This window comes from Solenopsis invicta, chromosome 8, assembly GCF_016802725.1.
Source record: "Solenopsis invicta isolate M01_SB chromosome 8, UNIL_Sinv_3.0, whole genome shotgun sequence".
Taxonomy (NCBI): Eukaryota; Metazoa; Arthropoda; class Insecta; order Hymenoptera; family Formicidae; genus Solenopsis; species Solenopsis invicta.
In genome coordinates, this window is record NC_052671.1 from 3,864,577 (window position 1) to 3,877,177 (window position 12,601).

General features: G+C 36.9%; 1 protein-coding gene across 1 annotated transcript in view; it reads left to right on the forward strand.

Annotated features, from left to right (window-relative positions):
* The first annotated feature begins 229 nt into the window (after nt 1–229).
* Nucleotides 230–12,601, forward strand: part of LOC105199627 (unc-112-related protein) — a 51,815-nt gene continuing 39,443 nt past the window's right edge. Inside the window, exon 1 of the mRNA XM_026134595.2 lies at nt 230–741. Within this exon, the coding sequence (XP_025990380.2) occupies nt 603–741 (139 nt within the window). The 5' untranslated portion in view covers nt 230–602. The remainder of the gene's footprint in view (nt 742–12,601) is intronic.

Sequence of the window (12,601 nt, forward strand, 5' to 3'; positions counted from 1 at the left end):
GCGGCCTGCGCCCAACTTCACTCGGGTCCGAGCGAACGAAGGTGGTGGAGGTGGGTCTCGCGCGCGCAGCCCCGCTAGAATATCCTCCGCCGTGTCTCGTTTTCCATGCGATTGCGCGAGCGTGCGTGTGCATTCGTCGTGTGTGCATATGCGCCCGCCCGGAGCAGAGAGGCGGTGAAGGGAAGGCAGGCAGACAGACGGACCACTAGCCACTAGTCGTCGCGCTCGTCGCGCGGCAGTAGTGCGTTGCGTTCGGCGCAGGTCGGAGCAGAAAACGGAGCGGACGGCGCTCGCGCGTGTAACATGTTCGCCAGGCGTTAAACAACCGATCGCGCGAGACAGCTCTCGTACGAGGAATCACGATCACGCGTGATCGGGTGATACGGTCGCGTAACGCGCCACGGTGTGCGTGCGTGCGTGCGTGCGTGCGTGTCTTCGTGCGTTCGTGCGTGAAACCGGACCTTCTCATCGAGACACCGATTTCCCTGTTCCCTCCTCCCTCCTTCCTCCGCCGTGCGCGTTGACATCGCCGTTCGGCGAAGAAGGAAACAGGAGGAGAGAAAGAAAGAAATAGAAGAAGAGAAGAGATCATCGCGTGCGGCATGTACTCCGACGGTCACGAGGTGGACGGCAGCTGGGTGCTGCGCGTCTACGTGACGGATCTGCAGGTCGAGAGGAGTTTACGCGTGAAGGGAGAGCTGCACATCGGCGGTGTCATGCTGCGCCTCGTGGAAGATCTCGGTGAGCGCCCTTACACCTCTTTTTCTCTCTCTCTCTCTCTCTCTCTCTCTCTCTTTCTTTCTTGGTTTTTTCTTCTGCTCTTTCGTCGTCTTCCTCGGCTTTCTGTCTCTCTCTCTCTCTCTCTAAAATGTGACCGCTCGACTTCGGTCTTCCTCTCGAACGTTTACGTCGAACGTACGTAACGATGCGTGACAGGTGGAATTTGAACCTAGTAGCGCGGCGGCGACGACTGCAATTTTAAAGTGACCGGCAAAATGGCGCGCATACGTATCGTACACGCTCGTTAATTTAAAGCAATAGCGACGCTGTCGCGTCTTGCGAGAGAGGCCAAAGACCTGATCTGTCGAAAATTCACGAAGCTCCTTTAGATAATATATTATATCTTATGAAAAAAAACCATAGAGAGATACAACAAGAGAAAGAAAATTTATAAACGAGAAATATGATTCCTGGTTCCAAAATTGAAAATTAATGAAATTATAAAGAAAATTTATTTTTAAAAGATTCTTTAAAATTAAGTAAAATTTTTGTAGCTTTTAATTCTTTAATTTTTTAATTCCGTTTAATTAATTTCTTTGCCGCGTAATTCTTGGCGAAATTACTTGGCAAATATTGTACTAGAATTTTGCTAGAAATTACTATATTCTCTGCGAACTATCTCATAGATAAATTTATTTAAAAGTGAAAAAATTCAACATAAGCACGGTATAAAACTTGTACATAAATTTTTTTTTTTATTTCAATATATATATACTTTTTTTTATTTTTCTCTCAGTTTGGTATTCAATTTTTTTTCAATAGTATCCAGCCTCTTTTCCGACTATATCACCGCTTATAATAGCATTTTGTACATATACACATTGTTATTGCGACAGATCGAAATTGAATATGCAATCATTGTAAAATGATTGCAAGTTTATATCCGATTTAAGATTGCTCTTATTTACAAGCGTATTTAGGAGCCGTATTATATACCAACATATATTATAATCTGTAAATATATGATAAGAAATAAGTAAATATGTGTACAAATAAGTACTAAGAGAGAGATAGAGGGTAAATTAATTGTATTTTAATATTTAATTATTGATTTCTTTCTTAAAACAAATATTCCTTTTTTCTGCTTAAATATATTATATTTGGAATTAATTTATAATAAAATAATAAATTTATATAAAATTCAATTCATATAAAAAATAACTAAAGTTACGCAGAGATCTTTGCACAAGAAGGGATTCATTTTACTTTAATGTTTTAATTAAATTACTAATTTCATTTTTTAAGCGGAAAGTAATCGGTAAAAAGAGACCTTGCACGTTTAACTCTTTGCAAAAATAATGATCAATTAAAAAATGCGTTAACGACTTTGACCGCCGATTTTTCTGGTAAACCGGTTAATTTTACGAGGCTGAAGACATCGATCGCCCTTGCATCGCCTTTACACAATGTGGGTAATTAGCCAAGCCGATGCCTGGACGGTTTTATCCTCGTCGAATTAGCCAATTCGATCGATTGAACGAGCCGGTTCCCATATTCACCCGTATACTGGGTGGTCCGTTAATGCTGATGAGACCGGAAAAGCCGATAGAAAAGACGAGTACATGGATTAAGATTAAAAGTACATGGATTAAGATTTTCTTGGAAATGTAAATAGCTATAAACTTCCAGGATAACACATAAAATTTACTAATACTCGATTTCTTCACATTTCCCTATCTTCCAGATAAAAATATTTGTCAATCGAGTAAAATTCTTCACTGACACCTCTGATCACATATTTAACGAATAGCTGTTTTTTATTTTACTAGCTTTCGACATAAATTGTATTAGAATATAGTTTTAAAAACTTGAAAAAAAATAGTTTTTTTTTTTAATTTTTCCGCGAATTTTTTTGGTTGCATATGAATTTGTCCAAATATTTATTAGAAAAGTGCATCTGGTAGATAAATTTTTCCAATAAATTTTTTTCCCCTGTGGAAAAGAAATCAAGAAAATTCGTGGAAAATTGAAAAACTCCGGTTTCTTCTCAAGCTTTCAAAACTATGTACAGAATTTTAGAAATTACCATATTCTCTGAGATAACTTTATCTCGCGGATAAAGTTATCTAGAAGTGAAGAAATTGAAGACATAGAACTTGTACTAATAAATTTTATTTATTTATTTCTACATATCTCGATACATAACGTATTTTTTTTTTTTTTTTTTATCAGTATTTGGTATTCAATTTTTTTTCCATAGTATCCAGCCCCCTTTTCATTGTACCACCGTTTATAATAGACCATTTTGTACAAATACACGCAAACGTGAGAAACGAATCCAGCAAAAGAAACGAAGGGAGAAGGACGGGGACGCGATTTCTCTCTGTTGTCTGCGATAGTCTGCTCGTTTCCGCGAAATAAATTTTCGCATTGCCTAGGGAAGGCAACGATGACACAGAGTTGCCGAACCAACGTAGCGAGGAAACGCTTCCGGTGGGAGAAAAATTTCAGCGTTCTGTTTACCTGACGGTCGCGCGATAAGGAATAACTCGTCGTATCTCGAGTGTGACGCCCACCCCTTCTGCGATAATGATAATCTCACGCGAGTTTCGATATTCTCGTTTTCGTTCACCGGGTATCGGCTAGGTGCACTGTGACTTTGGCGAATTAAATTGATAAACGTAGAAACGCGGTGGTGACAAGATCAACTCCGAATTTCTTCGAACAATATAATTCGACGACGGTTACAGTTTATATCGATGAGAAAAAATGTTTAAAAATTTTTTACCGTCCTTTGAGCGTTATCGTTGTGTCATGCAATATAAGCAACAATATAATTTCTTGCTTACACGTGAAATGATTATTGAAGAGAATATATTAGTTTTAATTCGATTCTCTTTCTTCCGTGTATTCTCGAAAAAATCTCGCTTTGACTAGAAGAGTGATTTCCTTTTACTCTCTTTCTCTCTTCGTTTGCGCAAGACGGTCGTTCATACAGAGAAAATTACCCTTATCCTTACCCATTCAGTCTCTCCATCTCTAGCTCCAAGTAAAATATTTATCCTAGTAACGCCCAGCTCTCCTTCACATGATGCCATGACTCATGAATACGTTATGACGTGAAGTAACGAGTGCGAGTACATTATTCAATCGCGGTTCCGCGAAATCGTCGCGACCCTCAAGGGATGAAATTGCGGATGGGCGTCGTTAAGAGAAAAAAAAAAGAGACTCGCTCAAAGCAAATCAATTTATTAGACACTTCCAATTAATTGTGTTTTATATCCAATGAATTATTTTTGATTTTCGGTAATTAAATTAAATCTCGTTCTAGCAACGTCAGTTAAACCGACTCTGTCCGGTTTACGGTAACAGTATTATTATTCGATTCTGATAATTATTCATAGTTTGAAAACGCCGGGGAAATAAACCACTTTTTAAGGGAAAAGGAGCATCGAGGATCGGTTGCGGGGGCCAGGCCGGGGGCGCAGAGGCCAGGTAGAAAAATCCGGCAGCCATATCTTTTGTTGACTGGTCCTCTTACCTTTTTTTTTTTTTTTTACCCCACCGCACCGTCGCCGGACCCAACAGGTTAGCGTGGCCGTGCAGGTTCTCGTCGCATCTCGCCACTCGACGATTCCGAACCGGACCGACGCGTATTACCGGCCTACGTGTGGCTGAGCCTTATGTAAATACACCGGGTGTCTCGGAGTGCACGTAGCCGCAAACCGACGACGTGTCGCAATGGGTCACACGCGTACTTGAATAGTGTATTCAGCAGAGTGTGCGGGACATTGTAGAAAGAGGCTCGCAGGATTTAAAGGGTCAGGCGATGTTGAGAGAAATTCAATGAAAAGAAGGGAAGAAACCTTGTGTCGACACAAATCGAGAGATCGACCTTAAAATCGGAGGCACCGTTCGATTTTTGCAAGACGGATGATCTTTTTGTAATGCTATCTTTATGTGGAAACACTGTTTGAGAAGCGAAAGATAAATGAACTCGTGATAATCGGTTTCGATTGATATCGATATATTTATATCGATATAGTTTGGGTGATAAATTCTCTGTAGATACTGTATAAGTCTCTAGAGCAATTACTTGGAAACATAACGGAATAACGCGACGAATTCGTGTTGAACTCGTTTTAAGGAATAACATCGTCGTAAATCGATATAAAATTTACATTCTTCTACATAAAAAAAGAAACGGCTATACGTAGTGTTTTACTTGAAAACGTAATTATATGCATATAGTATATATTGTTTGTCTTAAGTAGAATGTTTGAATCTGAATGAATTTACTCGCGGTCGTTATTGTCTTCATATAATTTAATTAATTACATTTTAATCTTGGAGGCGCGTCTACGATTTCGGATCGTTTCGAGAATTTCTCTGACAGAAAAGCATGTGTTTTTTGCTTATATATATTCTTTTGAAAATCAAATCATGAATGTAATAGATGAAATGGTCGAGATAATTTTAAGGCGAAAAGGACAGTGTCCTGAAAGTGGAGCGAAGGAAGTATAGAACGCTCAGGTATAGGACGCTTGCTCTTTGCCTGTAGCAAAAGAAGCGAAAGCAGAAAATGTCATATGGCTCGAAAGCGAGAAAATGCCATGTGTGGTTCAGTACCGAAGTAATTTTATACAACTATAAAATTATGTTTATATAAGTAATGACGATACGAGTTGCAAAACGATTTGGCAGATTAAAAATTAATTAGATACACTGAACAACACGAAATTTGCCTCGAGGTTTCTTCCGCTAAGTTTGAAACGAAAAATCTACCGCTATTGGATAAAGATAAATCAAATAAGGGTAGTTTTAGAATTATATCTAATCTTACTGAAAGTGAACCTTAGTTAATCTATGAACTCATACAGGGTACGTTTTATTCTAAAAGACTAACTTCCACGAAATACGACACTTATATTTCTAGGACCGCTGAACATGAATCTAAACTCAAATTCTAAAAAGGTTTTACCAGTTACGAATTTCCAAAGATAGTAAAAACGTGCATTTTGGTGGTTTTAAAAACCTTATGTGATAGAACATTTTCGCATACTGATCTAAAGGAAACTATTTTTCTTTTTCAAACGGCAGAAAAAAGTCAAATTTTGCAGATTTGTTGTTAATTATCGAAAAATTGTCAAAATTGCAATTTTTAGCAATTTTAATAGCAGATTTCTTTAAAATCCTGACATTTCACGTCCAAATCTGTATTTAACAAAAATACATAAGAAATGACTTGTTAAACCTTAAGACAAAAAAATGTTTTGTTACTCATCGTTATTAAATTGAATGTAACATTGTACGTATCGACAATGTCTCGGTGCGTTGAACTTACATCGGAGAGAACGTTTATCGATCGTAAAATTAAATCATGACGTATGTGCTCTATTTCTTATTTAAAAAAAGTGCTCAGATAAAGTCAATAGTAACAATAACGTTACACGCCGGTGACGCGCCTACGGACCCAGATCTCGAGCCGTCTGTCCTTTTTTAGCCGCTTCATCATTCCGATTTGTCCATTCCATAAATTCTACGTTACAATGCGTAAACACATTGCGTAAACGCCTTCGGAGTGGCTCGATCATATTTCGCGTTACGCAACATTCATTGGCACGTTACGAAATATCGAGGTTTCCCGTTTCGCGAAATGTTATCTCGTCCCTCGAGACTTTGGATATATTTAGAGTCTTAATTATAGTTGTGCCCTCATTCAATTATCGTACCATAATCATGCAATTTTCCGTCGAGGATTAGATCGCGCGCTGTAGAAGATAATTGAAATTCCGAGTCTGATTGGGAGGGCGGCGAGCGTTCTCGTTCGCGCGGTGCTCGAAATCAGCCTCGTGTAATTGACGCTCGCCGGTGAGACACGTGGTTTCATGGCGTCACGAACGGTGAAAAAAAGTCGACGAGAGAGATACCCGAGCCCGATGTACCGTACGTTAGTAACTCGACGACAAGAGTGCATTCTTCTTACGGCTCTTCCGCGAAGCCGAAGCCGAAGCCCCGGCAATGCCATTCGCGCGCAGGTCTCTCCTTTTCGTCAGCGCGAATTCCACGACTCTGAATTCGCGTAGACGCAATCGTTTAATTAAAGACAAAATCGGCGTTTTAATGTGAAAAAATTAAACGGAATTAGATTACCGTTGCTTCAAATTTTTTTCAAATTTTAACAGCAATTTCTTCGATAAATTTGCGGATTTGTGGATTTTTTTTTTTTTTCATTGTTCTGTTTACGGGCAGCAAGTTCTTCGATGAATCTTTCACGATGCCTCGTTGTCAGGTGAAAAGCATGCGAGGAGAAGGAAGAAAGAGAGAGAAGGAAGAGAAGGCGAAGTTCCGCGCGCGGATTTCCATATGCATTTTCTTCGTCATCGAAGCGACCAAGCAGGCGAAGGTTAAACCGGAAGGTCGACTCACCACGAAGCTGTTAAGTCGAATTATCTGCTCGGATTACGTGTACAGCGTCGGATTACCGTAATTTCATATGACGCTGGCTACCTTACGTGATTCGCAACGGGAGCTAAACGTTTTTCTTTTTACAAAAATGGCTACTATGTTGTTACACGCTACAAAACAATCTGCATTTTATTAAACGAGATCTCTGTAAACCTCTTTATAGAGGTTTCTTTCAATAAAAAGTCTTTCACAACGTGATACACTGGAAAACAATTTTTGGTACATTGAGAGCAAAATTTTTTTTTTATGAAAAACAGTACATTTTTTAAAACCATATATTTTTATGATGCAAGTACTTGGTTGTTCTGCTTAAGTAAAAATATTTATTTTTAATTAAATAGACCAATACTTTTTAAGTATATAAGTTTGTATTTAAACAATAATTTTACAAACAAATAATATTAAACATAATTAAATTATTTTTTTAGATTAAAAAAATCTGATTATCTTGAATATAAAAATAGTGTAACAATAAATATTTTCTAGAAATGCAAGAAAAAATCACTTGAATAAAAATTATTTTCTCATTTTATTTTTAATTTGACTGCAAGTAAATAAATTATTAGGACCCACCGAGTAAATAATTTTTTTTTATTGAGTAAAACTATTTTGTTGTAAGATATTTTTTCTCTTGGTGTAATAATAATTAAGTGATAATTTCAAATAATTATTTGATTAATATAACTGAATATTTAATAATATTTATTAATAGTAAACGTATTAATAGTAAACAAATATAATAATAGTAACTGGTTACTAAACGGATATTAAATATCACTAAATATTTGACCGTATTAATTAAATATTTAATTAAAACTATTTCACCAAAGCTTGATAACTATTGTATTACCTAGGCTTCATTATTACTACCAAATTTTTTTTCAGTGTACTTGTAGCGTCGAACATTCAACTAAGGCAATTTTATAACGTCCTGCCGTAAGCAACTCGAATGCCTCTCGAAATACGATATTTTATAGGAACAGCGGAAAAGCGTTCAGAAGGAAAATACAACTTTTGGTCGATTTAGCTCTGTTTAGGGCAGATATTACTCGAGCGACTAGACCAGATGGTGAACACTCTTCGAGATGTGCATTGTGGTGGCACCTGGACCGCTTCGCCGTTTGGAGACGAGGTTGCCTGTTACGGTACTTCGTACCAGTCGTGCAAAACGCGTGCGAGACATCACGACCTCTCTACAATCGGGCTCTTTAGATTTTCTAATTTACATTCGATAAAATTTACGAATCCGAAGGAGAGGCTATCGCCCGCTGGCGTATATTTTTTTTATTTAAAACAAGATTCTTAATAACAGCCTGAAAAGAAGAAACATTTGTCGACTGCTGAGATTTATGACTTTTATGAATGAAATCACGTATTGTTCGCGCACGTACGACGTATCGTCTCGATTATAAATGAGAATGGAGGGAGGAGGGATGTGACGGATATGCCGTAGATTAGGGAGTGATTTAATTTTGTTTGCACGTGATATTGGATCGATGGATTTTATTCCTTCTCGGAAGGAACTTAAGAGGATTACACTACCAATCTTTGGAAATACTCTATGTTCTTTGAAAATATTTAGATGAGTTGCGTGATTCTCCATTTTTATTTATTGATTTTTTTTCTAGATTTATATAAAAAACTCTTATTCGAAATAACTATATCGAAACATATATAGGCCAATGTTCGATATGCACGTTAACAATCACTATTTTAAATTTTTCCGTATTTGCGTTATTTACAACTTTATCTCATGTTCATTTGTTACGTTAGCTAATGAGTACACTAAGATTTTTCTAAATTTACCTTTGACAGCAATACATTCGAATCCTCGACAGACGTCACTTTATCGTCACACAGCTTAACTTAAATATTTTTGGAACAAACTTTTTGGACATGATTGATGGATACGAAAGCACGATCCCACATACCGAAAACAACACCTTCATAGTAACGATCTGACAATGACACATGGCACCGACATCTTTAATAATTCTGTCTAATAAGTGAAATTGACGAACAATGGACTAGAATTACAACGAAAATTGAACTAAAAGCATATTTCAACTACGAGCCTTTCCGATGAAAATATGTTCGAACCAGATAGTTTTGCGTTGCGATACGATTTAACTGTCTTTTCAAAGTTAATAACTCGTAAATAACATTGAAAATGACTCCATATTATGTCGAAACGTCTGTGTACCGTTATACGTTTCATTCTTGTATTTTACGCTTTACAGAAATATTTTACAAAATTATAAAATCATATTTCGAGAAATATCAAGTGCACTCGCGTCTTGCATTTCTGGCAACATTTTCTCATACAATATTTTGAACGGGCTAGAACGAGGCTCTCTCTATTTGTATTCTACTAGAATTTTTTTTTTTTAACGCGATAACCTTCGACTTGATCCTTGATCTTCCAAAGTCCAATTCGTTCGGACGTTCTTACAAGACGATAATTGACATTGAATTCCGTCGATAATTTCGCTGCCGTTAAGAAGATATGCTAATAGTATTCGCTCGTACAGATGTTACTCGCTATACTAAGGCTCGAGCGAGAGGTCTCTATTCGATTGGTTAGCGTCGATCATGTTAATTGAAGATGACGTTAAGAATCAACTGTGTCACTTTTATTACGAGCGAACTACGAACAAACGCGTCTCTTTCAATACACGTTAATCGTCAATTGAAAGGAAATAGCCTGGACTATTACATCGAATACACCCTTTTATCTTCGGAACAGCTGCCAATAAGAAAACCATAAAGTCTATTTCGTTTTAGACATAAGTTACATACATTTTATCCATTAATCTTCTGTCAGAGACACTTGCACGTTTAATAGGTTTATTAATTACTATTGCCGAGGAAAGGAAAACAAATGAATCGCACATAAAAGACGTCCCATGTTGCAGATATAATATTTATGTCATTTAGAATGACGTGATGCTGAAAGACTTCTTTTTTTACTTTAAAAATTCGATAAAAAGAGATTGAGAAGGGCTAGCGATAGAAATATAGAGAACTAAAGATGTTAGCGCGTGTTTTTTTTTCATTCTAGCCTTTTCTTTCGTCTAATGAATGATAAAGTTAGATGGACAAAAACACGAACATCTTTAGCAAACATTTTTAGAAACGCGTTCCGAACATGTGCCAGAGAATTTTGTGAACTTAAATAATTGAGACGTGAGAAGATTACAAATTTTGTCTTCAAATAAGAATCATATTTTGTATGTTAAATACAAATAACGCATAATTGTATTTAAAACGATGACGTTGCTTGAATATTAATATCGTGACTCATAAGGAGAATTTTATGACATTCTTCTGTCTTGACGAAGTAACCGATTATGGAGGAAATGACGAATGTTCTGAATAAATAATTATATATCTTTAAACCCCGCCAAAATTTTTTTCGGTGCAAATGATCGCGATCAATGTTTAGGCGTTAAACATCGAATACTTTTTTCATTGTTATGTACATTAAAAAAATTCTTTTCTCTTTAAATAAATAGGAACATTTACTTTCTTGATTAAAAATATATTTCCCAAGTTTAAAATTAAATCATTCTACACTAACTAATATTTATTTAAATCAAAGAAATGATTTGAATGAAAGAAACTTTTTTTCAATGTAGAATTTCACTTTATTGTCACATAGAAAAGTCTCGTGATATAATTCAGCGTGTAATAAATTTTATTGTACGGTGAATTGAAATTTTCCTACTCCGAGAGTAGGAAAATTTCAATTCACTGCTATTCCAATTTGTTTAGAAAATTGTCTGACATTTTACGCGTTTCAGGGTTAGGCTGACATTGCGTGTCGCATATGTAACTGAGAATTTTTCGCTTGGATATGATGAATGTTTCCTCCGGGAGCGCGTGACCTCACAATCCGACGTATGTACGTACGTGCTGGTTTCGTAACCGTGCGAGTGAATCATGCGCGATAGAGGCGCGATAGTTTGTTCTTCCGAATAATTCGAGCACGAGGGATCCGTCTGCGCGTGCCGAGAGCCGAGCAACAAATTCCGCCTGACTGAAAACACTCGAGATGCGGCGATGAGAGCCCGGAATGGCTCGACACGCGCCGCGTGGACGAGGAAACGAGGCGCGTTGGCGACGGCTGCTTTAGCAGCGTCGACGAAAGCCCGCTCCGAAACCTTGACCGAGTGACTTCATTATTGCGGTTTAACGCCACGAAGGATGAGCCTTATAAGTCAATGAGTCGACGACGACGAATTCATGATGATTAACGCGAATTTACGGCGATACACTGAAAAAAAAGCGTTTGGTGATAGCTACTAGATGTTGAATGAAATAAAGCCAATTGAATCTTTGCTTAATGTAACCGAAAGTAATTTTACTTTTCTAAATATTTAGTAAATTGTTAAATTTAGTTATACTTAGTAAATATAATATTTTGGAAAGTAAAATTATTTCTTGTTACGTAAAGCAAATATTAATTGACATGGATCCATTCAGCATTTGGTAGCTATTGTGAATCTCCTTTTTCAGCGTACGAATCTTTGATCATCAACGAATTAAAAAAAACACTAAATATTAATTGGGAAGACGGGAAGATTAATTTATAAATGATATCTGATGAATATGTATGTATAATCATGTCTTTTATATTCATTAAATAACATTTGTAAATTAAATTTGATGCGTCACTAATTAATATTTTAGTGTTTTGTAATGTACATCCTAAAAAAAATTTTTTATGTTCAAGTAAATATATTTATTTTAACATCATTTCCTTGATTTAAATAAATATTAACAGTATAAAATGTTTTTTTTAAATCAACGGAATGATGTTAGAATAAATCAATTCTCTTGAACTTTTTTTCAGTGTACGTGTACGTGTAAAAGACATGATTCTTGACTTGTTATGATATGCGAGACACATCTCCAGTTTGTACTTAACGATACATTAAAATACGTGACACCGCAAGCACGAATTTCATTTGCATAACGAACCAGAAATGTGTTTTCGTATACGTTTTAAGAGAAGCCTTCAGGTCCGCCTTTTATCTTAATGCTCTTAAAAATAGCGCAGCAGATTTTTCGACATTGCCCTTGGCACATATAGCCTTTTTCTCTTTTTACGGACTATTTTAACGTACGTCGAAAACGCGACACTCGCGGAATATACGCCGTGCCTTTCGTTTACGAAGAACGAAACGTTAGCTTCGAGGACGAAGGCGATGCGATATCTACGGATCGTACGGCGCGCAGACGGAAATTTTCCCCGTGCTGGACAACGTGAGTGAGCATAGACGACGATGAGATCAAACAGACCGCACCCTCGTTAATGTGTTCCTTCTTGCGCCTAATGTCTCAAGAAATACTTGGAACAATTGACCCACATCTTACGATTATGAATTTCTTCTTGAAGGGGATGTTATGA